This window comes from Eleginops maclovinus, chromosome 24 (assembly GCF_036324505.1).
Source record: "Eleginops maclovinus isolate JMC-PN-2008 ecotype Puerto Natales chromosome 24, JC_Emac_rtc_rv5, whole genome shotgun sequence".
NCBI classification, from domain to species: Eukaryota; Metazoa; Chordata; class Actinopteri; order Perciformes; family Eleginopidae; genus Eleginops; species Eleginops maclovinus.
Genome location: NC_086372.1, coordinates 5,500,225 through 5,526,115, shown reverse-complemented (window position 1 = coordinate 5,526,115; position 25,891 = coordinate 5,500,225). Strand labels below are relative to the sequence as shown.

The window sequence follows — 25,891 nt, the reverse complement described above, 5'->3', positions numbered from 1 at the left end:
GTTGTGGTTTCATGTCCAGCTTGTCCTCCCTGCGTAGTGTCTTCCAGACGCTCCAGAGCTCGGGAACGTATTTGTTTAAAAGCCATTATCTGACTGGAGCTCGTCCATCTCAACCAGCACCAGGTCTGCTTCAGACTATCAGTGAAGGAGTGTTCCGTGTTTGGCTCACAAAATAGGTCACTCCATCTAAAGCTGTGTTTAAATATGAGACGTGTGTGACGGCTGTTATGAATTCAGACGTACAGACTGTCGTAAGCCGTCTATGTATATGTTAGGGTCTGGAGCAAATAGGCCGTAGCATTGGTTTAACCAGAATAGTATGGCTGTTTTTGACATGCTTTACAGAAACTGCCAGGTACAGAAGTGTTTGTAAGCTCAAAGCAGGAATAAAACTAGCTTAATTGTTTCACATAAAGTGTATTCATGTGTATATGTCTAACTATCTAATTGTTTTCTGTTCAAGAGAGCTAAAGTTAGCTTACTGCTAGCTGCCGTGACTGGCTACTTTTAGTTTACTCATCATAGAACCGTTAAAACTAATGAGACCCGGTGCTGTGTTTAAATGTTAATATTTATATTCAATTAGACATTTAAAGGAGATGAAGGACCAACAAAGACAAAAAAGTGTAACCTTGGACAACAGTTTGTTGTAAAATAGTAAACACTTTCTTGGTCTGTAAACTAAACGTGTTGCAAAGGGAAAAATGTATATATTTCTCAACTTCTTATGTCCATCAGTTAATTTCTAACTAAGGTTTGAGTTGAAGATAGAAGATCACTATAGTTTTAGAAGCGTCTATGAGGGTGTGAATTTGGACCTCCTGTCAGGTTGATACTGATGTTACCCAGGCATGTTCTTATCCTTTTCAGGCTGCAGTGATAACAGTACCCATCCTCCTTCCATTCAGTGATGCATTCATGGACAGTAGGGAACAAAGGCTGCAAGACACAGTCAGTAGTTAATGGACACTGACCATCCTAACCTCAGCATGACCCGCTACATCAGGAAACGATATACTCCTCCTCCTCCTTCAGTGTGCACTTCCCCTTTAAAGTATCTGAGAGACACTTTTGGCTTCTCACTCTGTCTCTCTTTACTGTGTGGTCAGGCTGCTGTAGCTGAAAGGATCTTAAACGATAAAGAATACACTCCTGGACTCCATGGTGGTGGTGATGCATCTTCTTCTCTTACATATGCAAGGGACATGTAAAATTGTCAGGAGATTATTTTGTTGCAGTTACTTGGACAAAGGATACATGACTGGACCAAAAAGGTAAAAGTCTTCCAAGGTTTGTTTCTTTTTGTTGGAAATGTTTCATATTTGGCAATGGATCGCTACGTATTACTCTTTTTGTATGGTGAAGCAACATTTTATCTCAAGAAAAAATGGTGCCTCGCAGTAAAGGAAGTGTGATTTCACAAGAACATAAGATACATCCAAAAAAACAAGGCAAAACAAACTCAATTAAACCAAATAGTACGTAGCAATTATGCTGAAAAAAATATTTGTTTCCGTTTATAGACATTTTAAGACCTGTAAAGAGGGAAACTTTAACAGGACTTTGATTCTAGAAAACTCCTTTTTATGGAGCCTGCTTACAAATGTGTATGGACATTTGAAATATTAGTATCTTGCACTATTTATTTGTACCATCATTATCATATTTAAGGTTTACATGTATGCATATACAACTAGAGAGAATTCCCCATTAAGTGATCTCATGTATCACATTTTAAAATACAAAAGACACAAAGCGGTTGTAACTGTAGAGTCCCTGCTGATGAATTATTGAATGAAAGCTCCCCCACGTCCATTTACACGTGCTTTTATCTCGGCTATTTGCGTACCAAAGGGTTAAATGTGTTTCAGTTGACAGGAGATGATAGAAAGGAAGTGTATAGGCTAGTTGGTGTGTGGTTGCAAAAAAATGATTTGATTTATAGATAAAAAATAAAATACAAACATGCAGGAGAGTTTTCTTTCTCGGTTTCCAGTGATAGTTGTTTGAAGCTAACTTTTCTTTTATCTTAAATGAATTTAAAAAAGGCATCAAGGTTGAAGGTAATTATTATACAAATGCTATTTTCTTTTTGCATTTTAGAAGTTTATACAACTCTCAAATTATTTAACAATGCATTTCCTTCCTGCAAGGTTGATGGGAGTGGAACCAGGCTGCAACTTGGAGGAAGTCTGCAGATTCCTCACATGATGGACTGCAACGACTCCCATGCTCTGCTCTCTGGAGAGCACCTCATCTACGCCATCACCATACCCCTGTCCACCTCCATCATCTTGGCCAACCTCGTCATCATCATGGGCATCGCCTGGAACCGCCAGCTCCACAACACGCCCAACTACTTCTTCCTCAGCCTGCTGGTGGCAGATCTGTGCACGGGAGTGGCGCTGCCTTTCATACCGTTAATGGGTCTGAACCGTGAGTTGAGTTTCAGCTCCTGCCTGGTGGCTCACATTTTCCCAAACTTCCTCTTCCTGGCGTTCCTTTTGAACTTGGTAATGGTCCACTATGAGCGTTACATTTGCATCGTCGACCCCCTGCATTACAACAACCTGTGGATGCACCGCAGCTTCCCTCTGGCGTTGCTTGTGGTTTGGGCGCCGCCACTTCTGTACGCATCTCTACCTGCTTTTGGATGGAATAACTGGACAGGGCCCGATTGGAACGGCTGTTGTGCAAGTAGCCAAAATACAACTCTACTTTCAAACTGTTCGCATAACAAAACCACGTGCTGCTCCTATAGGCGAGTATTCCCCAATGCTTTTATCTACTTGGAAGTGTATGGGCTCGTCTTACCTGCTATTCTCACCATCGCTGGCATGACTGGCCATGTTTTGTGGATCACCCGAGGTCAGCTGAAGGACATCTGTCGCCTCCATCGTTCAGTAGAGAGGGGAAGTCAGGCCTCGGACCAAGAGCAGAGGCTTAACCTGCGTTACACTCGCTGCGTGGTCGCGGTGTCTCTGACCTTTATTGCATGCTGGGTACCCTACCTCATCTACATGCACGTCTGCATAGGGTTCTTGATCAGCGACACCAAGTGGAGCTCCACCACTCACATCGTGCTGTCGTGCACCGGGATCGGAAGCATGGCCGTGGTGCCACTTGTGCTCGGCCTAGCCAACAGGCAGTACACAGAACCTGCATATAAACTTGTCCAGAAACTCAGAGACAGGTGGAGGATGCAGGGGTCAGAGGAAGTGGCGGTCTGAGAATAATATTTAAGAAGATTAATCCGTTAGACATTATGCTGCTTGGGTTAGTTTTCACAGGCCCACAGGAGGAAATTTCAACAGCAGAAAATCATATATCAGCGGCTTCCTCTGATATGCATCTGCATTGCGTTACCCACTTTCTAGCTTGCAAAATGCCTATATTCGAATTTCTCTTTGTCCTGCCTTTGCTGGATATCAGTTCAACTGGCATTAGATTTCTTCACAAGTTTCAACCCCCTGCCTGCAATGTTTACTCCACTAGTGTTTATACTGGTATGCAAGATGAAGAGGGGAAAGGGATGCATCCAATCAATTTAAAAGAGGAAGTTTCTGCAAGCACATGCAGGAAAGAAAGGGGTAAGAGTTGTGCTATATTTAGATAAACTGTTAGAGGAAGGTTTAATACCTTTTAAAAGCTGCTGTCAAATACTGTTTGAAAACCTGAAACTGCATTGTAAAAATCCATGCACGGGAAATTCGCTTTTTATTTGAGACCTGATTAAACACGCAATACATGCTTTTTGTTTCCATAATTAAAGTCTGGTTTTAAATGTGTACACACGGTACAGTATGTGGGTGGAAAGAGACGAGCTGAAGCAGACTTTAATGAAATTATAAAGCACACATTAGGAGGGATGGGATATCATCATGAGGTCAAGGAACACTGACTGTATGTCTTTCGTATGTGCTGCTTTGCTTACATTATGTTCCAGTAGGCTTTCCACATCGGAATACTGTGTACTCGTGTGTCCGGAAGACCGAGGAGAACAGGATGAGACTGTCGGGCTCCGACTCTGTTTGACTGACCGCTATCTGTATCATGTGGAAAGCAACTGACAAACAAACACACTGTTCCCAAACTATGTCTGGATTCCTAACAGATAGGGAAGTACATTCTTTTCAAGGGGGGAAATCATGTTAGCTTAGCCTGGAAAGAGGGATTTAAACCTTTTTCAATATTTATGCTAAGCTAAGCTAACACGGCCTTGATTCCAGCTACATATTTAGTTCACGTGTGCTATCACTCTTCTCATTTTACTCTTGGCAAGATAAAAAAAAAAAAATAATCCAAAATGTCTGACTATATGTTCTTGTTACTTGAAAGAAAAAGAGAGAGCGCTTTATTTATTAATTGTACTATAGTGCAAGTCAGCCTAAAATAAACTCTGCAATGCTTTCAGATTTCTTTGTGGTTCTTTTTTTTAAGGGAGTAAGAAAAGCCATTTTAAGCATCCAGTTCTAACACATATCGATGTTTCCTTACCCCTTATAAACATTATCTTTCATATTCTTCCCGATATTAACAACAGCTGGACAAACAGTACAGAAACACTACTTTAGTCACCTGTTCTTTATTTTAGTGTTCACTTCATTAGCATACTTTTACAGCGTTTCTTTATCACAAAGACACCATCTTATTTTTGCTCACAAAGGTATGAGAGAAACAACTGAATAGGGCTGAACACATAGTCTTTGCAAAGGCAAACAAAGATAAGAAAGTATTTCTTTAAATACTGGACATAAACAAAACGTCTCAAACAAGCACGGACTCTAGGAACAAACGATCAACCTGCCAAGAAGCTTTTGCACACAAACAGATTGTAAAGATAAAGTATTGGATTTAAAAAGACTTTCACAGTGTTTTCAATTTCTTTGATTCACATTTTGCGGACAGAGGTGTGATGGACGATGCCGGTCAATCTTCAGAGTAATGGGAGCTTTTGGAAACGACTTGGCCGGCCTCCACCTCCAACCGGATGAGCAGGCGTTTCTTCAAGCCTGGGATAACCATTTCTCCTGGACATCGGAGGGTTCTGGGGCTCGAGGTTTCTCTGGCAGGTGTTTCTTCAATGGCAGGTGAACGTCTGGGTGCAAGTAAGGACTTGAATTGTTTGGTTTATTTTTAGAAATCTGATTAAAAGAGAGGTTGTATTTTAGATAAAATCAATCCCAGAATCAATCAAAGCATAAATTTGGCAACCTCCACTTTTTTTTTTACAAATGTATTGCATTGCATTCTGTTAAATCAATCAAAGGCTTCAGTGGTGTAAGATTTGGAAGAAATGTAATTGACATTTGTGGACAAATGGGGATTCGGGGAACCAACAAAATAATTCTCACCTAGGCGGCGCATGAGGTTATTCATTCTGCAGAGAGATGGAGCGAAACAGAAAGAAAGAGTTGTTACTGCAATAAATAATACATTGTGTTATACTTTATAACAAACATGATCTCAAATACCTCTGCTCCTCGCCCTCCAGCAGCTTGCGGTAGGTGGCAATCTCGATGTCCAGAGCCAGCTTGAGGTTCATCAGCTCTTGGTGTTCGCGGATCTGTCCCGCCAAGTCCTGTCTGGCCCGCTTCAAGGCCTCTTCCAGCTGGCAAATGTCCTGCCGAGCCTTCTTTAAGTGTTCTTGGTCATCTTGCCTCAACTCACCGATGTTGCTCTTCAGGGAGTCTTCCTAAAATAGAAACACAGTAAAACAGAAAATCAGAGGCTAGGCTAGATGTGCTATTTAAAAACTCCAAGAATGCTTGTGATCACAACCTTTCTTATGAGAGCCTCCAGGTCCCCGTTGAGCCTCTGGATGATGCGCACCAGGTCAGCGATTTCCCTCTTTATATCGCGCACCTCTTGCTCACGCTCTCCTGCATTTAGGACCAGGGACTCCATCTAAAGAGGGGAAGATTAACCATCCCAGATAAAAATGTTGTGAAAAACTAGTTGCGTCGATGGTAGCCCCTGTTTCGTAGGTCTTTTTGATAAGTTAAGGACCTCTTCAATTATTGCAATTGTTCAGCTATTTGAACTTCCAACAACTAAGGCTTCTTCTTTGGGGATCATCTTCCTTTTTCCTCACCTTTTTCTGATTCCACTGCTCTGCTTCGTCCTTCGTGCGGGAGGCCAAATTGGCATACTGATTCTTGACACTGTTAAGGATTTCGTCCATATCAAGGGATCGTTTGCTGTTTTCGCGTAAGACCACTGACTCGTTCTGGACCTGTGACTCCATCTCCTTGATCTCCTGCAGGGGCCAGACATGGGTACAACAAGGTTATTTATTAAAAACTCACTTCTTCTATGTTCAATAAAAAGGCAATTATTATTACCTCATCATAGCCAATCCTGAGGAAGTCCAGTTTTCCCATCAGGTCTTCCAGCTCCAAAGCCAGATCTACTGCATCCAAGTGGCCCTCATCTACTTCCTGTTAAATGCATACACATGTTACACATATATTTGGATTAAATATTGACATCTGTTGCCTGAAACTGTGTGAAAGTACCCCAATGTATATTAACCTGATATAGCAGAGTATTTACTGTCTTCCTAAAACTTTCCCAACTTTACCTTTTTCTTGAGGATAAACTCGTTCTCCAGATCAGCTTTCTTTACAAACTCAACTTCATATCTGAAACAAATAGAAATAAAGCATGAAGACTCTTACACAAATCAGGACAGCTTGTATGTGTCCCTGTGTTTTATTTATAGACATAATACTTGACCATTGGACATATTCAGATTTAGTTTGACCCCACTGACCTTTTCTTGGTGTCTTCCACCGCTTCCTGGTTCAAGAGCAGCTCAGCCTTCAGTTTTGCTTGGTCTTGGAGCAAGTTCTCGATCTGTTGCTCCATCTCGTTTTCCAGCTGCTTGACAATATCATTAATTTTCCCATCGTAGTCCTCCTTCTCCTTGAGGATCTTCAGTTTTGTGTCAAGCTTTTTGTTGTCATCCTCCAAGTTCTTTTTCTGAATAACACAGACCAAGTGGGGTCATTGTACACATTTGCCTCTTTGTTACAATTTATTCAGTTTCTATTTCGGAAATTACACTTAATATGTTGGATGAAAGAGGCAAACAAAACAGAAGCAATAAAACATAGATTATCTAATGAAGTATATGTGAACAAAACAAGATAAAATAGTCAAAACAGTTGTAATAATACAAAATATGCCATTGGTTAAGTCTGAGTTATGTCAGGTCTAAATATACATATACATATTTTTTGGTTAATGTTGCACTAATAGTAACAGGTAAGGACATAACATATCACATTAAATGATGATACTAATTGTAATAAGTCTGTTTTTGTTTTTAAATTGTTTTTTTACAAGCCACGACAGCTACTTTGCACACTTGTGTACATATAATCCAACGTCGATATGTTTCTATATCTTTCTTTTTCTTAGTTAAATTGAATACTGTACAGTATTCAGTATTTTATTTATACTGTATTCATTTGTGGGGAAAACCTCAATGCGCATGCCCAGAGCTGAAGGCATGTTGCCACGGTTACACCGCTGTAACATGATTAGCTGTTGACAAGCACTAGTTAGTAGTTCACAGCACCTGTTGGGTTTTTAACAACAAAGTAACTGCTGGATTTTATTCTTTGAGACAAACTTAAAACTCAGTCTTGTGAAGAAAAAACGTGGGATAAAACACCCCGGTGACAGTAGCCGCGAAATATTATCTTAAGCCAAAATGCTGGTTAAAGAAATAATAATTTAACACGGAGTTGCTAACCTTAGCTCCGCGAGCATCTTTTGAAGAGGATTACAAACATGAAAGCAGCACGAGCACACACAAAGCAAATACAAGCTGGAGCAGCACAACAGGAAGTTGAGGGGAACAGGTATGTGCCATGGATTTGTAGTCATCATGTAAAACAAAAGTGTAGTGTATCCAAGTTATGTTGACAGACCACAGTCTACGTTATCTAAGTATCCACTAGGGGGCGTCCGACATGTTTCAAGTTGTAACTATCGTTGTTTACGTGCAGAGAAGCTTGTAAAAGGAGGCACTTTTCATGGCTTCGGGTTACAGAAATAATAGCAGTAGACAGAAACAGGTTTTACATAAAATGATTTCCTCTACACATTTTTTGTTTGTTTACATGTACTGAATATTGATATGCCTTTATGAATGATATCGACATTTGTTTGGTGATTTAAATGAGTGAAGGATGAAAACAAAAACCCAAAAATATTACTTTCAGGTTGAAAAAAATAACAAAAAAATGCCCAAACATATTCCATTAAAAATAAGACTATTTGTCATTATTTGCCACTTTAAAAAAAACACGAAAAAATTAAAGAATATGATCTATTATATGCCTTAATGTTCGTATCATTTTTGTATTTACGTTTTTTTTAATCCGTCATAATTATCGAATACAAAAATGTGATTTACCAAAATAATTGCGTAACCAATAATTATTTGAGCTGAACTGTTAAAGAAATCATTATCATGACTTATTATATAATAAAATTAAAATGCACACACCTTTTCGATCAACCTGAGGAACTTGTCGTTGAGTCCCACCATGTCGTCCTTCTCTCTGGATTTGCCCTCAGTGTCGATCTTTTTTCCCGCAGTGCTTTTGACCGGTGCACTGCTCCCGGGAGAGTATGACTGGCTGCTGTAATCTCTCGTCTTAGACATATTGCTGCTGGTTAGAGGGAGATGACTCTCAGAGGAAGATCAGGTGAGAGGTGAGGATACCTGCAGTCGTCAGGAACACTTGCTTTTAAGGTGGACAGGGACCACCCAGTCCCTCCCAAAAACGATGCATGCGTCCAATCCAGAGAGGCCAAGTGTAAAATACAGTGAGAGAAATAAAAAAACTTGACCAGAAAAGCTTGAATTTTGAGTGTAAACTAGTTTGTCCAGGAGTGATGCCGTCACCGGGAGCCAATGGCATCGCTGTTAGGGGATTTACGCGTAAAAAACAGGTATAAAAACCACCTGTATCCATCACATCCGACATCTGATCTCTAGCCTGAATCGCTCCGTCGCTGTCAGCTCTCATAGAAATCATGCCTGCAAACACCTCAGCCAGTATGTTCGGTGGAGCCGGGGGAAGGGGCTCCAGGGTGTCCGTGGCGAGTCTGGAGGGGCTGCGCAATGTGCTGCGCAACGACACGGAGAGAGATGCTCCGGCCCCACCAGCTGCAGCTGCTCCTGCAGCCCCCCCTGCTCCGGCCGCCCCTGTTGTCCCCGCCGACGACAAGCAGACTCTGCGGGGTCTGAACGACCGTCTGTCCGGGTACCTGGGCAGGGTGAGGCAGCTGGAGCAGGAGAACAGCGACCTGGAGAAGCAGATTGATTCGATTTTGTCCAAGAGGAAGACACCTGAGGGTCGCAAATGGGATGAGGTTGAGAAACCACTGGATGACCTCAAGAAGCAGGTTAGTCTTCAGTGTATACCTTACCTTATTTCTTTGTAAAAATAATATTAAATTAAATAACTTTGAGTTTTTTCTTGTAATATATACCATGCATGTTATCTCCTTAGATCAAGGAAATCACCCGGGACAATGCCAAGTTGTTGCTCCAGATCGACAACACCAAACTGGCTAATAATGACTTCAAGAACAAGTGAGTTTAGTTTTAAAATGAGAAAAAATGTATATCCAATAATCCAGATCAGTCAGTGGTGTTAGTGTGAACATCCTCTCCCTGTGTGCAGGCTGGAGGAGGAGAAGAAAGCCAAGAAGGAATTGGAGAACGACCTGGAGGATCTGAAGAATACCATCGAGGACACCAAGCTGAACAGCATCCAGACCCAGAAAGAGATCGACTGGTGAAGGAAGAGCTCGACCGCCTCGAGAAGGAACACAAAGAGGTGAACACACACTTCAAGATCAAATAACAACATTTCAAGATGTAAAACTGAGTCTAACTTATAACCATGGCCTTTGTAGGAGGTGGATGCCCTGCAGGATAAGATCAAGGACTCTGAGGTGACGGTGGAAATCGAGTCCCAGGACTCCAACCTGGCTGAGATGGTTAACAACATCCGCGCCCAGTACGATAAACTGGCCCAGAAGAACCTGAAGGACACGGAGGACTGGTACCAAAACAAGGTGCATTACCTGCCAGAATTAATTCATTAATTGATGTTTCTTTAAACCTCTGTTTATCTCATCACTACTGTCTCATTTCCCTTCCTCCAGTTTGAGACCATCAAGGTGGAGGAGGCACAAAATAACGTGGAGCTGCAGTCCGGAAAGTCGGAGCTCAGGGAACTGCTCAAACAGAAACAGTCGCTAGAGATTAAAATCCACGGAGAACACAGAAAGGTAACCACACACACAAGCTTTCCGGACATAAAAGGACACTTTAGATCCAAAATGTTCCACTTTTTTACACCATCAATCTGCAGCTTTAGAAAGGCATCAGTCAAACAGTAGATGCCAAATTCCTCAAACCATTTTAAGCAATACTTCAAACATCTAGAAAATCTTTCCTTTGTCTGGACAGGAATGGTTAAACCGCCTGAGGGTTTTTCAGTGTCCCAATATGTTTCACAAGAATTCCTCACCAACCTGTCATTACACTGTACATCCTGGAACCTTAAACCTGACAAACAATGTCTCACTGACACAGGGATCTGCACTTACATAAGAAAACAAACAAAAGAAAAGGCTCCCAAGAATTCAAAGTGACCTATTCTATTAAGGACCTGACACTTTTGACCATGTTAGGATTTGAGTCCAAAAAAAGGGGATCAAAATAACCTCGCTTTGTTTCAGATCTATCATCTGGAGGAGTGCGTCACCATGACCAAAGTGGAGAACGGCCAGCATCTGGCTCCTCTCAACAAGGTCCTCCTGGAGCTGCAGGCCGAGCTGAAGGATGTGAGGGCCGAGGTGGAGCGCCTCGTGAGAAACAACAAGGACCTGCTGTGTGTGAAGATGAAGCTGGAGGCCGAGATGGATAACTACCAGAGACTGATTCATGGCATTACAGCCGACCCTGAGAGGTGAGGAACTCTTCCTGGTGATCGTGTGATGTCCCAGCTTTAGATTGGCTCAAACTAAATTCTCTTGTTGGGTACGGCCAGCGAGCTTGGCTAAATGTTTTCTAATCTTTCGGCCGGGCTAAGCTAACCGTTTGCTTCCTCTGCTATCTTAGAAATGAAACTAATAAATAAATCTGTAGCATAAACACACACAAAAGCATGGTGTACCTGCACGTTGGCATACTCATCCTCCTCTTCCTCGACAGCTTGGAGTTTGCTTTGGAAGATGCGCTGGACAGCGGTAAGTTCTGGATCGAGCCTGAAGCAAAAAATCAAATCACAGACACTCCAGCGCCTGTCTGTAGATTTGATAGGGTGTAAACAATATTGTTGATGGCATTCTTCACTGTTTCTGTGGATAACGAGGCCGTATTGTTTCCACTCTTTGTATTCTGTTGAAGCATGCAAAGGTCAACGGGAAATCTAACCCTCACGTCGCTTCTTGTAGGAGTAGTTTTGATAAACATGCTTATTTGCGCTCCTGACAAAAGAGGAAGAAAACCCTTTCAGATCTTTGTCTCTCTGCTGCACAAAGCACATAGGCACGTTCCCTTTAAAGCTGTCACTTAACTGCACACTGTAACTGCATGCACTACACTCGATTTTAACTCTACACCAACAAAATCAAATCGAATTGAATTTCTTTGTCCTGTGTTTTTAGTAAAGGGTCGCCTGACTCTCACACACACAGATTGCTTCATTCTTTCATTGATGTATTTTTTGTTTCCAGCCAAGCAAAAGCCTGAAGACAAGGCGCCCCAGCAGCAGGAAGAGGTGAAAGAGACGCCCCCGTGAAGAGAGAAAGCTCCTCCACTATCAAATCCACACCCCCCACAGCCCCTGCAGCAGTTGACCCCCTCGATGCGTTGGCGAAAGATCTCTTCAAGGAGGGTGCTGTTAAAAATGAAGCCGATCCTGTTGCACCAAGCGAAAAGAAAAAAACCTCTGAAAAAATTAGGAAAGATTCTTCCTCTTCCTCCTCTTCTTCCTCCTCCTCCTCCTCCTCCTCATCTTCTTCTTCCTCATCCTCCTCCTCCTCTGACGACGACGACAATAAAAATGAAAAGGCCCAGAAAGAAAAAAAGGGTGAGGGTGAGAAGGCCAAGAAAGAAAAAAAGGGTGAGGGTGAGAAGGCCAAGAAAGAAAAAAAGGGTGAGGGTGAAAAGGCCAAGAAAGAAAAAAAGGGTGAGGGTGAGAAGGCCAAAGCTTGATTTTAAAGATATACAAACCTGTGAAGCTTCTTTAAGTTTGTCCTTCAATAAATGATTTCAGAATGAAACGCACAGCCTTGTTTTATTTCCTCTCTTTTGACACGTCATTTAGAACAGGTGGCATTTTTTATAAGAATTAAACTAGTTATTCCTTAAACAAAGAGACTGAAACACAGAATATGTTTTGTGGGAAACAGTTTATCTCTGCCAGATCAGCACGGATAAACGTCCTGCTGGTACGCCATAGTTCACTTGACCACATTTATTAGGACACATTTACCTGGAGCGGAAGCTAAAGGAGTTCTGTCTCCAGAATAATCACTTTTTTACTCAACGGATGACTGTATGAATCAATATGTCTGTACAAAATGAAAACTACATCTCATGGGTCCCATTAAGGAACAGTAAACATACAAACTAGAACTCTGAGGAATGTATTGTAATACAATATATTTTAAAACCACTTTATAAAGACTTTGAAAGCAACGTTTATACCAAAGAACACAAGTGGTTGTACAAAATGTATCCGACCAGAGACGCTTTTTTGTAAGAGTGATTTATTTTATTTTTTCAGATGACAATGGTACAGACGACATGAAGCACAGAGAGGAGGGAAAGGGTTGGGGGGGGGGGGGGGGTTTGAAATCATCCAATGCGTGGATATTGCATGGTGAGGGGGTTGAGGGGCAAGCAAGAGTACCAAATGGAGTAAAAGATATCGTATCAAAAATTTCCTTTTTTTTCATATATATATTTATATAGGACTAATAATTCTCTTTAACTACGCAAAGCAAGGAATGCCCTTTTTCCATTTCTCCCCAAGCAGGGCCGACATTATTATTCATTTCAAAAAAAGAAAAGACGGGACATGTACGGGGGCTGGGCGGGGACATTTAGAGGCGTCCTGCGGTCCTGTCCGATGTGGCGTTCGAGTCTCAGTGTCGCACGTTTAGGTGTGTCCACAGGGGTTTGGATTACTGTGGTTGGGGGGGGGGGGGGGCGGTGCCTCAGCGGGAGAATGTTTTTCCACTGAAAAGCAAAACAAATACCAAGTTAGTACGATGGAAAGGAAATACAGTTCCACTGTACTGTCTCAAGAATCCTGCCCCTACAGGAAGTTGGAACACGTTCAAAGTTTTGACTCCACAGAACAAAGACTCTCTGTGTATAAGCACTGTATATTTCCCAATTATTTCAGAGATACGATACTAAAGCAAACTGAAACTGTAAAGCTGTTTAAATTCCTTTCTGACTCACTTCAAAAACACCGACACCTCAAAAACACACAAAAAAAGGGCAAAGATAGGGTGTCTCAGAGCTGTATTTCATTCTCTTCGGAAATATTTAAATAAAGGCTTAAATATCTTTAATGATAGATAATTGGATTAATAAAACCCACATCTTCTTAATTGAATAAGAAAAACACCATCAAATCATGGCTATTAGATTCAAAATGTCTCATCTTGTTTCTGCTGCTGCCTTTTAATCCGAGGAAGAGCGTAGAAACGACAGGAGGAGGACTACTTACGACATGGTCTTCATCTCCTTCTTCTCGGCGTCGGGGCGAGCGCGGTTCAGCACCTTGAGGAAGTCTGACGTCTTGGCCCTCATGCGTGTGTGAATGTAGGCCTGTGGAGGAGAGGACGTTATGATAAGGAGCTCCTCATCGCACACACATTGTTTATTTATCACAACACACGTAGACTTCTCAAGTGGAGACAATAGCAGGTGTTTTTACAAAGGTGTAATCAACCCAGCGCCTAAACCACTCATTAATCCGTCAAGCAAGGCTCCGGCTGCTGGTGTTTAGAGAATAACTAAAGAGCCCAAAAACAATCCTGCTATGCGAGCCATGTGAAAAATGGCTTTGATTAGGTTTTACAATCGAGAAGCGTCCATAGCTTGTGTTTAATTGCACAGCGCGCTTCCTTAGAAAACCTGAATGGCGAGTCGGGGCGGAGGAGAGCGCCGCCACCAGTCTGGATTGTGTTTGATCTCCGCTCAAAGACAGACTTTCTACTGTGAGAGCGACTCCAAAGAGGCTGGGATGAACTTTACCAAAGGACTTGATTTGCATCCTGTGTTTAAAGCAAAGTCTGTTATGTGAGTATTTGACAGGGCCGGCCTTATTTGTTTGGCTCCGGCGGTGGCTCAATTTAACGTTTGAACTAAGAGAAGGATAAAAACCAGTCCTGAACAGCGAATATAAACTCGAGGACAGTCGCATGAGTGAATGACACATTTAGAAAATAAAAAGAAACACAATACTGCGTTTATATCCAAAAAACGGCATCCTTTATTCTCCATCATCATAGGGTGTTTTTTTAAGAGGATCTGTTGCAAACAAATGTATTTTTTTGTGTCACTGACCTTGGAGCACTTTATGTGGTAGTGCAGGTAGTCCCTGAAGGTGTGGATGAGGTTGATGGTGTTGTCTCTGGCATTGGCATTGGTGTGACGTGGGAACAGGACTGTAAACAGGAAAGCGGAGCGTCAGTATTTGAGGAACGGATCAGTTCAGGCGATGTTGTACGGGAACTGACCGAAGGTGATGTATCCGATGTTGTCCCCGACAGCGGCGTCCGTGTCCTTCAGCTCCAGCGGGGGCTCCCGGTGGCTGAACAGCACCTGGGGGGCCGTGTGGCTGGCTCGCCGACCCTCTTTGAACTCCTACAGAGGGACATTTACAAAAATATGTTTTTAAAATGTCATATTGAAGATGATATACAAGTAAAAAAGACATATCAGCAGTTGCCCTTCAGTCCTTTGAGAAATCAGCTCACCTTAAACATTTCCCACCGTCATAAATCCTTTATTTCTGCCTTTTGATAATGAAAATATAATCTCTCAGTCATTTCTAAAAGGATTTAAGAGGAACTGAAATATTGAGAGCCCTTTTCACTTTACAAAAATCAAGTATGGTTAAATTCTTAAATTTTTTCATTTTAAGTGAAATGAGTGGATCAGATAAATACTAGCCAACTATTTTTACCCAAAAATAACAGAAAAATGCCATTTCTTTGACAAAACAATATGTAAATGTCCTGCTTTTCTCTATTTGACATCTTATTAAACTGAATATTATTCGAGTGATTAGTGGGTTTTAATTTAATGCCACTGTTACCTCAATGGCAGACTTTTACACACACGTGGCCCCACACACCTGCATGAAGACTTTGCCGATGATGACGTCGTCGTCGTCTTTGAACACCGTGCTGAACACCACCGTCACTCGGTCTTTCTTAGCCTCCAGATACCTGAGAGAAAGAAACCAGGTTTAAAAAAATGAATTCCTCCACTGATTCTGAGTGAATGTGTGGGAATGTGTGAAGGCTGTATATGTGAAGTGCTTGAAGGGGTCTTAAAAGCAGTTGATTTACAACAACCATTTCATTTAGGCAACAAAACCACTTGGTGAGTTCTAGGGATAAGTGACGACGTGTGTCAGACATCTGAAACCGAAAAGTTCCCACGTACATGGACTCATCGTCTCTGTAGTGGACCACGGCCCTCTTCTCGCCCTCCTTCCCCTCTTCCTGAAACTTGAAGTACTTCTCAAACACGGAGGCGAAGCAGTTCCTCTTCAGCATCCCTGCCTGGTGGATCACCTCTTCTTTGTTGGCTGGTAGCGCATCCAGGTCGTAGAGGAGGGACACGTTGTAGCCTGGGGAGGAAGCAGAGCAACAGATTGTACAAAATCAACAGCGAGACACTTTTAATTTGAGTTTTTCAAAACGGGGAACAGAGCTCCCGTAAGCTAACGACTACTGGGGAAGGAAATGAGGAACAGAGAAGCCATGTGGTGATACTAAAACTGATCTAATGTTAGCAGTGAAGTACATTTGTGAGAACTTACAAGCCTCTGTTGAAACCAGGAAGTCTCCATAGATCCTCTTGAGCAGCTGTAATAAAAAAAACATCATTTAGTTGAAGTAATTCCCCCCGGTAAAGGACACCAACAGCAAAAGAAAACAAGAGTGTATATTATGAAAGGCAAAACAAGCACCACAGGACTGTGACTTCGAAAATGGGATACTTTGATGCTAGAATAGAGAAAGGGTTCCCGAGAGTGAAGAAGATTGAAAGTTAGGTTCTTTCAAAGCCATCCTTTCATTTTCAACATACCCCGCAGAAATCTCTGAGACTTAGTAAGGGGGTTTAAGCGAGACAAGATAATTGCAAAAAATGTCACTAAAAAGCGGATAAAGACACAAACTGGCTGTCAAGCAAACGTTTTACACTATAGGGGATGGGAGGTATGTATTCTAACAACGAGGGGCCCCCATAATGGATACTTGTTACTGAGGAATGCAGTGGAAAAGACTTTGCAGTAAAATGCACATTTTAGAACTTCGATATGGCGATAACGGAGTAGAGAACTGTGCTCTTCCTCATTTCCACATCAGCAGCAGAGTTGGATATATAACAGGGTTTCTGCAGGTTATATTTAATACTGTTGCTCAATGACATGCTACTGAATTTTAATCTGAAGAAGCCAGAAGGGTGGCATGGCGTGACGTTTAAGACCCATTTATTGCAATTAAGACACTTTTAGAGCAAATATTAAGACTGCAATATCTTATATGGAGGATGCTGAATTCATTTCGGACATTTTCAGGATCGTATATGGCAGTTTTAACCAGAAAGTGGCCATACTTGTGCTCTCGGTTGGCTGATATGGACTACCGTGAGTAGTGTTGCAAGATGAAAATGAGTATCTCTACTGTTGACAAATCCTTCTCAAATCAATAAGCAATGTGTCCAATCCAAATGATCTGGAGTCCCCTAAATCTTCCAAACCGACCCAAAATGAATCAAAACCAGCCCGTACAGAGTACAAATCTAGGCATCTGGTTAAAAGAGACATTTTTGATATTAAACATGTCAGAAATGGATCTCAGTAACCCCCAAAACTACTCCAAAATCGGTCAAGCCATTTTTGTCCCTATAGGCTCTCGTGGTAATTCATGCTAATTAACGCAATTTATCCTAATTGTGCAAATTGCATAACATATGCAAGTTAGCATGCGGCAGTTTCTATATGCAAGGGACCCGTACTATACATTTCTATCATGACTACAGGCTTAATAACTGAATCTGATTCTCTTATTCCTCTGCTCTACAGTTTGAGGGAAGTCTCTGGACGGCAGCCAACACACTCACACAGCGGCGGTGGCTGCTGCTCACAGTCAGCATTTCCTCGGCTGGGGTGAGCCACACACACACACACACACACACACACACACACACACACACACACACACACACACACACACACACACACACACACACACACACACACACACACACACACACACACACACACACACACACACACACACACACACACACACACACACACACACACACACACACACACACACACACACACACACACTTCCTGTTTCTACCAGAAGCCTCGGCAGCTGCTTTCTTCCTTACATGGCAACAGAGCCTTTGTGCTGGAGGTGTGTGTGTGTGTGCAGATAGAAATCATGACCTCATTCTGACTTTTTAATACCCCTCATGTCACCAAATCAGACCGGATTCAAGCCTCAGAAAGCTTTAAGTGCTGCAGTAGTTTGCATGGTGACAGCACAAATGATCTTAATACTCAAAGGCATATCATGAAAGCAACTGTTGACCTCCACCTGGCCAGCTCATTTCAGCACCAGAGGTACATTTTTGTGGAGGGAAAGGGGAAAGGGGTGTTCGTATGAACTAGGAATATTTTTACAGGTTTTTTTTAAATTAGTGTTGCTCCCAAATGTCATACCTCGTCAGCTCCATGCTCCTGCAGCTCCTTGTAGAACTTCAGGGAGATGCTGACCATCACTTTGGTCTTATCCCCGTTGGGGTTGGAGATGTGGTACAGGACGCCATCGAAGTCTGCAGCAGAGATAAAGATTACAATCCTGCAGGTGGATAATGATAGACAACCTCCTAACCCTTCTGCCAACTTGCCTCCTTTTTTACTATCTTAATTAGTAACCTCAACCCATGCCTGTATTTAAGATTATTTCAGTCAATTCCACGTTTGTGATGTAACAGTTTGTGTCATCTAGCAGCGATTACTGGCAGGGCTGAGCATGTGCAACAGGTCGATTTGCATAATAGGAGCATAACTGCAGTGACAGCAGCAGAAACAGAAAATATTTTGAGACCGATAAGATATAATCTCACCTGCAAATGTCACATCGAGGGCCTCTGGCTTAGTGCTGCAAGGAGAAAAAAAAAAGAATGAGACATAATAATGAATTTACATAATACTGTACAATCCCTGTCAAAAGTATCCCTCAGAATAACAACAAATGACACGTTGAAGTGCAGATAGCTTTAACCAATAACTTCCAGCTTCTAAATTGTGAGGAATTGCTTGCGTGCCATTTCAAGTACTTACAGGTAGTTTAATCAGCATACTTTAAATATTTTCTGACATTTTAGACACTAAAACGACTTGGCGTGTAAGCAATATTAATATAATAGTAATACATTATTTGGAGGTGCCATAGTCTGCCAAGATAAGATTTTTTAATGAATTCAATTCAAGGGTTGGCGATATCTATGGTAAGATATGCATCATAGGCTTATTTATTGAGTGGAACAAAACAAATATATTTATCCATTTTACTAGAGCTATACACGTTAACAAGAAATGCCATCGGATTTCCAAAACAAAAAAAATAGACATGTTGACATTTTCACTCTGCATCAAAAATACTGGATTTTCTTTTTCTTCAAGTAGATATTAAATTGAGAAAAATAATAAAAGATAAAATCACATCATCACATTTATTCACGCTCTGATTTCATTTTAACATGGATTTTTTTGTTGTTGTATTAAACCAATTTTTCTGAAACCAGCAGGACACTATTTAAGGGACTTCCAGTTAAGTTTTCACATTTTTTAGGATGGTTTCTGCAGCAACTTGTCCAAACTGAAGAGCTACTGCAGCACAGACTTGACTCAGCTTGACTACAGGAATGCGGAAGCTGCAGCGGGGCGATGGTAGGCTAACATGTAGCCGCTAACGGGTCAAGCAAATAGCCTTAATTTAATAGAAGCAACCAACTTCAATTCCACATTACCAGCCCTGCGTTGTAACACTGTGGTTAATGATACATGACGTGCAGAAAGGACACCGGAAATGAGTATTGTTCTATTTTCAGACCTGTGAAATACTTCATTCCTTTGATATTATTTACCACTGCGTCCTGAGTTGATCCCCTGCGGCTGAAATGTCTTTAATAAATAGCTAGTCAAGTTTAATGTTGTGGTTTGACATGGGATATCCTGCAGTCCATTATTAGCTAGCCTACCACACATACTGCGGTTGGCTAGCTACTGTTAATCATATGCTAAACGTTTTAATTAACAGTTGTAGGGTAAGTAGTTGCACAATTATTAAAAATATGTTTTATTTTACCCCCAGGGATTCTGTGAAATCAACCAGGGAGATTAAAAAAAAATCATAGGGGTTTCAAATTGTGTCACAACACTGCCCGTGGTCAGCAGACACACCCCAGCTTTAGGCAATCCAGTCACGGAGTATCAGCGAGATAATTCACGGTGTTATATTTCGGTATTTTTCACAACAAATGCGAACAATTAGCCGACTTGTGTAAAGCTGCAAACGCTGCGTCTGATCCCTGCTCTGCTTCATTAAAATCAGTTTCATCTTCGGCAGAAAGCTAAAGGGGAAGCTAGCTGACGTTAGCTTAATGCTAGCCAGGTGTAACAATGATTTCTCACCCGTTGGACGCGCCGTCGAACTTCAGCGACAGCGTCTCCTCTATAATGCGGTTATTGATTTCTAACAGGATCATTGCGACACCGGTGGCGAGGAATAGGGGGGAAGATCGGTGCTATTTGGTGGGATTAACCGCTTTGTGTCAAATTCTGCTATTTCTTTTCCTCCCTTGACAGACCGAACCGCTTCCGTCGAGGCTCCTTCCGCCTGTCACTTCCGCGTATTTTACAATCAGGACCCCAAGAGATGAGGGGGGCGCAGTGATGCCGGTCGTAAATTCTTATCAGCATCAGCATTACAAACAGGTTTATTATTGCCAAGTAAATTTACACATTCAAGGAATTTGCTTTGATGTACATGGTACATACATAAAACATAGTTACAGAAGATACCAATAAATATTCCAAATACAACTATTATACGTTAAGATATCCAACATTGCTAACATGAAATCTGGATATATCAGAACAACTACGTATAGTGTATAGATATATGTAGACAGTAGTAGAATATATCAAAAGAAATGGGTCAGTTATTCAATGAATGGATGAGGGAGATGAACTACTTTTACTTTGCAGTTTTGCATCACAAAAATGTCCAAATATTGCTACACAAAACAGGTTATTACTTCTTGAAAAATGTATTTATTTTATAATCATATACTGATTTCACAAGCCCTCTACACTAAATGATTTGCTTTCTTCTTTAACTTCTCTCATTGTGTTTCCATGTTTTATACTTGTTGCTGTTTTAGGTTAAAAAGATGGCAAATTGTTTATGTTATTTTCTTTTTCCATTGTTCCAATGTGTGGGTATAAGAGGAAAACATTGTAAAATATAAATAGGCTATCAGATATATGGGATTGTAGTACATTTGTGTTATCTTTCCTTGTAATATACAGTATATATATTTTTTAACTCCTTAGGTTTCAGTTCAATATTTGTAATTTCATATTTAGAGGAGTTAGTCACATTGGCCAAGATTCCTGTAGACAGCAAAAGTCACTTGATTGTTGGTAATTGTTGTGTTTTACTCATAATTATATGTATTTAAACAGATAAATGACACTGCTGTTCTCCTGTCATCTAAAACGGGGTCAACATGTCATATATTTTCTTTTACCATGAAAAGTTTTAGGAGTAGTAATATATTACAGGTGTCAGACTACATGTCATGTCCTAATTGTCAGTTAGGACAGTAAAGGCTTTAACCACCAACTCAACTCACAATACTGGTTTGATTGACATGCGTGACAGCTCGGTAATTGTCTGATCGAGCAGTTTGATAAAAGAAGAAGTTCACGAACGTTATCAACAAACTATTGTTATTCTTAGTTAACGCCAATAACAAATAAATGTTAAAAGTAGACACAACTAATCATATTACTGATAGTTTGCCAATTTATGGTACATGTTGAACAAGAGTTATGAAGTCTGATATGTATTTAAAGAACAGCAGGATTTGAAACCAGTTTTTCATGTTCAATGAACTGTTCATGTTCAAATCTTAGATGGTTTTATTTAAATAAATGTTCAAGTTTATAAGAAAAGAAAATATCCCCGAAATATATGTAAAACAAGATTAGATAAGACAAAATCTAAAACAGTTCAATTATATTTGCATGGAAGCATCAGTGTTACAAATCTCATGTCACAGAAAGTACTCTCATTTTGGATACTTTAAGTACATTTGCTACTTGGTTATTGAATGCAGGCTTTTAATTGTAATGGAGTACTATAAAGGTAAAGGTTGTATTGGTACTCGTGTTATCAGGGCTTTAATATTATCTCAAAATGTTAAGTATTACATATGTATATCCCAGAGTACTATAGAAAACAAACAGTGAGTACAGCAGGGTGAGGACAGCAGAATACTGTCCAAAAGACTAACCTTTTTCAAATACAGAAACTAATAAAAAGTGTTATCTTATAGGAAGAAACCGGGATACTGCCACACTCCCAACATAAACCAAATTCCAAGCATAGTTGGGAATTTTAAAGACATGAAAGCTTTATGCAGGAATGACCTCCAGTTTGTAGTGCAACTTTAAGACAAATTATTAATCACTTATTACAGGATTTCATGATAATGCTGTCATTCTTGACAATATGTGGTTTTATAAAAGTGTTATTGTATTTCTGTTGTGGAATTTTGTTGATGTATATTTAGTAGTTTAGTTATATTGAGTGTATATTTCTCCTTCCTTCTTTGTATTGAACTGTTGCACCTCAATTTCCCTCGGGATGAATAAAGCTTCTTGAATCTTGAATTGTTTAAATATAGCCATACATCTGCATTATTATTTATTTTTATTGAAGAACTTTGAACAAAACAGCAAAAACTAAAAATGTAAACAGCTCAATAAAACGCAAAAATGAAGATATTTGCTTTTGCCTCACGGCCTTTCTCTTGGTTCATTTCCTTTTTGTTATAAATCTTAACAGCCTTTACCAGAGTGCACTAAAAAATTCAAAACCGGCCATGCTACGATGGAGGTGTGACACTACTACTGTCATTTGTGGAGGCTGTAAGTCTTCATTATGAAACAGCTGGAGGGTGAAAAGTTTAAGTATTGGGACATTTTGTACTCTTACAACCGGAATAAAGTTATTTACAAAGGGGGAAGAATAGGAGTTCATTTTGTGTCTGGGCACACATTTAGTTAGACTTTACAAAGGAGTGGTTTGTAAATATGGCCCTTTCATCAGCTTCCTCCTCTGTCATTACCAGGAAACTGCACAGACGTTTTAAGAGGCTGTGGCATTAACCTGACAAAAGAAGAAAAACCACAAATATGTTTGCTGCATTGCAGAAAAGCAGACATATGAATCAGAGACACTGGGTGAACTTCCGAATCCAATGCAGTTCATTTATTTTACATTCATTTTTTCATTTTGAATGGCTCTGGGTTGTCCCGCAGAGGCCTGGGTATCAAAAATAATAACGGTTTTGAATATATGGGGATTTATTGGGCTGACTTTAGCAATTACGATATCATATTTTCACTGCACTCTTACATTACCTTTAAAAACAGAACCCCTCGTAAGTTATTAAAGCAGTAGTCTCAGTAAAAAAAAAACAGGAGGAGGCTGGACTTGTGCAACAGTTAGAATGAGAACAAAACATCTAACTCATTTCCAGAAAATGACCCAATAAAACACCTTACCACACACACACACACACACCACCCTGTTACCCAATGACTTGAGACCAGATATTTTTTCTGGAGATCTTTTGAGCTGTTTGATAAAAAATGCTTCCACGAAAAAAAAAATATAAAATCTTTCAGTTCATCTAAGATATTTAGTCATAAAGTGATTTGCTTTTTCTTGTTTTGCAAAATGATATAGTACCATGTGATAAAAAATCCAATAAATACTAGAGAAGTTTTTAGAAAGTGACATTTGTGAATGAAATATTTATCCAATATAATCAAATATATTAATTTAGTTAAATAGGGCCATTTTCTAAAGCTTTGAAGAATATCTTGTTGCTTTGGCCTTACTACTACTTTATAGAGAAACCAGCAGCAATCATTGCTTTTACTATAAGCACGTATGCTTTTTCTATTGTGACATTTCAAAATCTGTGTGTCAAAAAAAAGTGATATGGCCCCGGCCGTGGCGCAACTGGCTGGGGCACCTGCACCGTACGCCGGCGACCCTTTCCGGATCCCACCCCGACTCTCTCTCCCACTTTCCTGTCACTCTCCACTGTCCTATCCGATTAAAGGCAAAAATCCCCTAAAAAAGATCTTTAAAAAAAATGATATTGCATCACACATATGTCGTAACACATTAGGTAAGGAAACAGGACATTGGGTCAACTCCATAAAAACGTTTAAAGGGATCCTCATTGGCATTTGAGGGGAGAGCTGCTGTCGTCTCTAAAGGATTTAAAGGTGAGCCTATGGACTATTTTATTATAATATGTGTGTATTAAAAGGAGACTTTATAAACACATTAAGTCAATATTGTCTTTAACCTTTCCATGAACTAGTATTGTGCATCATTTTGTTATCATTTCACCTTTTCTAAGTTGATTGAAGAGGAATATTTCAGCCCCAAAAATATAAGTGGTATATCAATATGTCACTGTGTCATCTTCTGAAGACGACTTTGTTTATCAGATGATGAAAGAATGTGCTGCCACTGTATGATAAAGGAATAATCTCGATCTGTCTTCCATCCATAGTCATGTCGTTCTTCTACTCATTTGAGGACTACACTTCAAATTATACCCATGACAATCACACACCCTACGTTGTGAATCCAAATACTTTATCATGTGAGACGGAACCGCTCACTGCGACACCAGCTATCATACTGTGTCTCATCCTCATAGCCATCTTTTTACTGGCCATACCAGGGAACCTGTTAGTGGGGTGGGTGATCGGCACCAGCAGACAGGCCAGGACTCCATCAGACATATACTTGTTCCACCTGACGATAGCAGACGGACTGATGGCCCTGACCATACCGTTCTGGGCCATCGCGTTGCTTAAAGGATGGATCTTTGGGGACTTCCTGTGTAAGTTCCTCAGCCTCACATTCGAAACAAACTTCTACACCAGCGTCCTCTTCCTGGCCTGCATTAGCATCGACCGTTATCTGGTGATCGTGCACGCAAGTGAGAACGTTGGGACTCGACAGAGGAAGTGCAGCCGGATCCTGTGCGGGGCGGTTTGGGCCTTCGGTTTGGCCCTTGCTCTTCCCGCACTTTTCAACGATGCCTTCAAGCTAACCACAAACTCAGAGAGGATTATCTGCCACGAAAGATTCGACATCGACAGCGCCAGCTCATGGAGGAATGTCACGCACGGTTTCCGCCATATTTTTGGCTTCTTTCTCCCTCTGTTTGTGATGATAATGTGCTACAGCATCACCATCACCAAGCTATTGCAAAGTCGAGGTTTCCGGAAGCACCGTGCCATGAAGGTCATCATAGCCGTGGTGGTGGTGTTCCTGCTGTGCTGGACGCCGTACCACATGACCACGATTATAGACCTCCTCATGAAGACAGGTCTGATTCGCTATGACTGTGCTTTGAGGATGTCAGTGGACCGGGCTATGGTGATAACAAACGGCCTGGCTCTGTTCCACAGCTGCATCAACCCTGTCCTCTACGCCTTCGTGGGAGAGAAGTTCAGGATGAAGATGATGCAGCTTTTTCACTGGAAAACCAGAGCGGACTGGGTGTCAAAGATCAGCAGGTCCACATCGCAGACCTCAGAGGGCAACGGAGCTGTTCTCTAAACGTCAAGCCAAGTACATTTCACAAATTCGGTCCTTTATTTTTTGCTGCACTGCTGCCATCTACTGAATGTACTGTTGTTGACATGTCTACTATTGAACCCTCCCACTTTTCAAGCCTCTGAGGTGGTTTTTTTTCATTAATTGATCATTTACGTTGCTTTAAATGGACCAGAATTATGATTCAGGAAATGCTTTTTCAATCAACGAATCATGGAGTGCATGCTATTTTAAATAACCATCAGATGCCCCAAGAGTAATTCAACAGTGACACCGCTTTCATAAAATGTTCCTGTGTTTATTGAAATGCTGTAAAGTATATATAAACTGTTATATACTGTAAATAGTGATGTTTTTATCATTACAACTCAATAAATGTTTCAAATGTTATTCACATTTCATGATCTGATATGTTCCTTCAAATAAAATATTTTGCAAAGTTACACAATATTCACATATCACGTAGGTATAATAGGAATTATAACATCATAATATTGCTATACAACATGTAATGAATTTCATATTTTATCATTAGAAATATCGCTAAATGATTTTGTTGATTACACTGTTATTTGTCCAGCAGAAGGCGAACACTTGCAATAAAAAAAGTTCTATAAAAGATGAAATGTACGAA

The 25,891-nt window shown here is 40.7% G+C and overlaps 5 protein-coding genes across 7 annotated transcripts; 3 read left to right on the top strand and 2 right to left on the bottom strand.

Moving 5' to 3' along the window:
• Nucleotides 1-1,040: 1,040 nt before the first annotated feature.
• gpbar1 (G protein-coupled bile acid receptor 1) lies at nucleotides 1,041-4,413 on the top strand. 2 transcript variants are annotated; one of them, XM_063877547.1, is made up of 2 exons: nucleotides 1,041-1,290; nucleotides 2,154-4,413. In XM_063877547.1, exon 2 carries the CDS (start codon nucleotides 2,208-2,210, stop codon nucleotides 3,228-3,230), a length of 1,023 nt encoding a protein of 340 aa, XP_063733617.1. In that variant the 5' UTR covers nucleotides 1,041-1,290; nucleotides 2,154-2,207; the 3' UTR covers nucleotides 3,231-4,413. The 2 variants fall into 2 exon arrangements, with proteins under 2 accessions (XP_063733617.1, XP_063733616.1); XM_063877546.1 differs by having other exon boundaries at nucleotides 1,042-1,274.
• Nucleotides 4,414-4,569: 156 nt separating this feature from the next.
• LOC134860751 (keratin, type II cytoskeletal 8-like) lies at nucleotides 4,570-8,755 on the bottom strand. 2 transcript variants are annotated; one of them, XM_063877543.1, is made up of 9 exons: nucleotides 8,522-8,755; nucleotides 6,776-6,984; nucleotides 6,584-6,644; nucleotides 6,345-6,440; nucleotides 6,095-6,259; nucleotides 5,782-5,907; nucleotides 5,475-5,695; nucleotides 5,355-5,380; nucleotides 4,570-5,144 (listed from the first exon to the last, which is right to left on the bottom strand). In XM_063877543.1, the coding sequence occupies exons 1-9, from the start codon at nucleotides 8,678-8,680 to the stop codon at nucleotides 5,137-5,139; spliced, it is 1,071 nt and encodes a 356-aa protein (XP_063733613.1). In that variant the 5' UTR covers nucleotides 8,681-8,755; the 3' UTR covers nucleotides 4,570-5,136. The 2 variants fall into 2 exon arrangements, with proteins under 2 accessions (XP_063733613.1, XP_063733612.1); XM_063877542.1 differs by having other exon boundaries at nucleotides 4,570-5,098.
• LOC134860747 (keratin, type I cytoskeletal 18-like) lies at nucleotides 8,754-12,325 on the top strand. The gene is given in 10 exon segments (XM_063877538.1): nucleotides 8,754-9,426; nucleotides 9,534-9,616; nucleotides 9,708-9,814; nucleotides 9,817-9,863; nucleotides 9,943-10,104; nucleotides 10,195-10,320; nucleotides 10,774-11,003; nucleotides 11,249-11,283; nucleotides 11,773-11,820; nucleotides 11,823-12,325. Coding segments are annotated over 10 exon segments (1,641 nt in total). The 5' UTR covers nucleotides 8,754-9,054; the 3' UTR covers nucleotides 12,254-12,325.
• Nucleotides 12,326-12,792: 467 nt separating this feature from the next.
• Nucleotides 12,793-20,229, bottom strand: arpc2 (actin related protein 2/3 complex, subunit 2). The gene is made up of 10 exons (XM_063877548.1): nucleotides 20,007-20,229; nucleotides 18,437-18,471; nucleotides 18,030-18,142; nucleotides 16,110-16,155; nucleotides 15,731-15,917; nucleotides 15,417-15,510; nucleotides 14,797-14,923; nucleotides 14,624-14,724; nucleotides 13,782-13,882; nucleotides 12,793-13,282 (listed from the first exon to the last, which is right to left on the bottom strand). The coding sequence occupies exons 1-10, from the start codon at nucleotides 20,078-20,080 to the stop codon at nucleotides 13,261-13,263; spliced, it is 900 nt and encodes a 299-aa protein (XP_063733618.1). The 5' UTR covers nucleotides 20,081-20,229; the 3' UTR covers nucleotides 12,793-13,260.
• Nucleotides 20,230-23,777: 3,548 nt separating this feature from the next.
• Nucleotides 23,778-25,887, top strand: LOC134860752 (C-X-C chemokine receptor type 2-like). Its single transcript, XM_063877544.1, has 2 exons — nucleotides 23,778-23,906; nucleotides 24,200-25,887. Exon 2 carries the CDS (start codon nucleotides 24,202-24,204, stop codon nucleotides 25,258-25,260), a length of 1,059 nt encoding a protein of 352 aa, XP_063733614.1. The 5' UTR covers nucleotides 23,778-23,906; nucleotides 24,200-24,201; the 3' UTR covers nucleotides 25,261-25,887.
• Nucleotides 25,888-25,891: the final 4 nt, after the last annotated feature.

Coding starts and splice junctions, on each gene's coding strand:
- gpbar1 (XM_063877547.1), top strand. CDS start 2,208: ATGATGGACTGCAACGACTCCCATGCTCTGCTCTCTGGAGAGCACCTC.
- LOC134860751 (XM_063877542.1), bottom strand. CDS start 8,680: ATGTCTAAGACGAGAGATTACAGCAGCCAGTCATACTCTCCCGGGAGC. Junction 6,985..8,521: donor TCCTCAGGTTGATCGAAAAG/GTGTGTGCATTT, acceptor TGTGTTATTCAG/AAAAAGAACTTGGAGGATGA. Junction 6,260..6,344: donor TCAGGATTGGCTATGATGAG/GTAATAATAATT, acceptor TGGCCCCTGCAG/GAGATCAAGGAGATGGAGTC.
- arpc2 (XM_063877548.1), bottom strand. CDS start 20,080: ATGATCCTGTTAGAAATCAATAACCGCATTATAGAGGAGACGCTGTCG. Junction 15,511..15,730: donor TACAGAGACGATGAGTCCAT/GTACGTGGGAAC, acceptor TCTTTCTCTCAG/GTATCTGGAGGCTAAGAAAG. Junction 13,883..14,623: donor ACCACATAAAGTGCTCCAAG/GTCAGTGACACA, acceptor TCTCCTCCACAG/GCCTACATTCACACACGCAT.
- LOC134860752 (XM_063877544.1), top strand. CDS start 24,202: ATGTCGTTCTTCTACTCATTTGAGGACTACACTTCAAATTATACCCAT.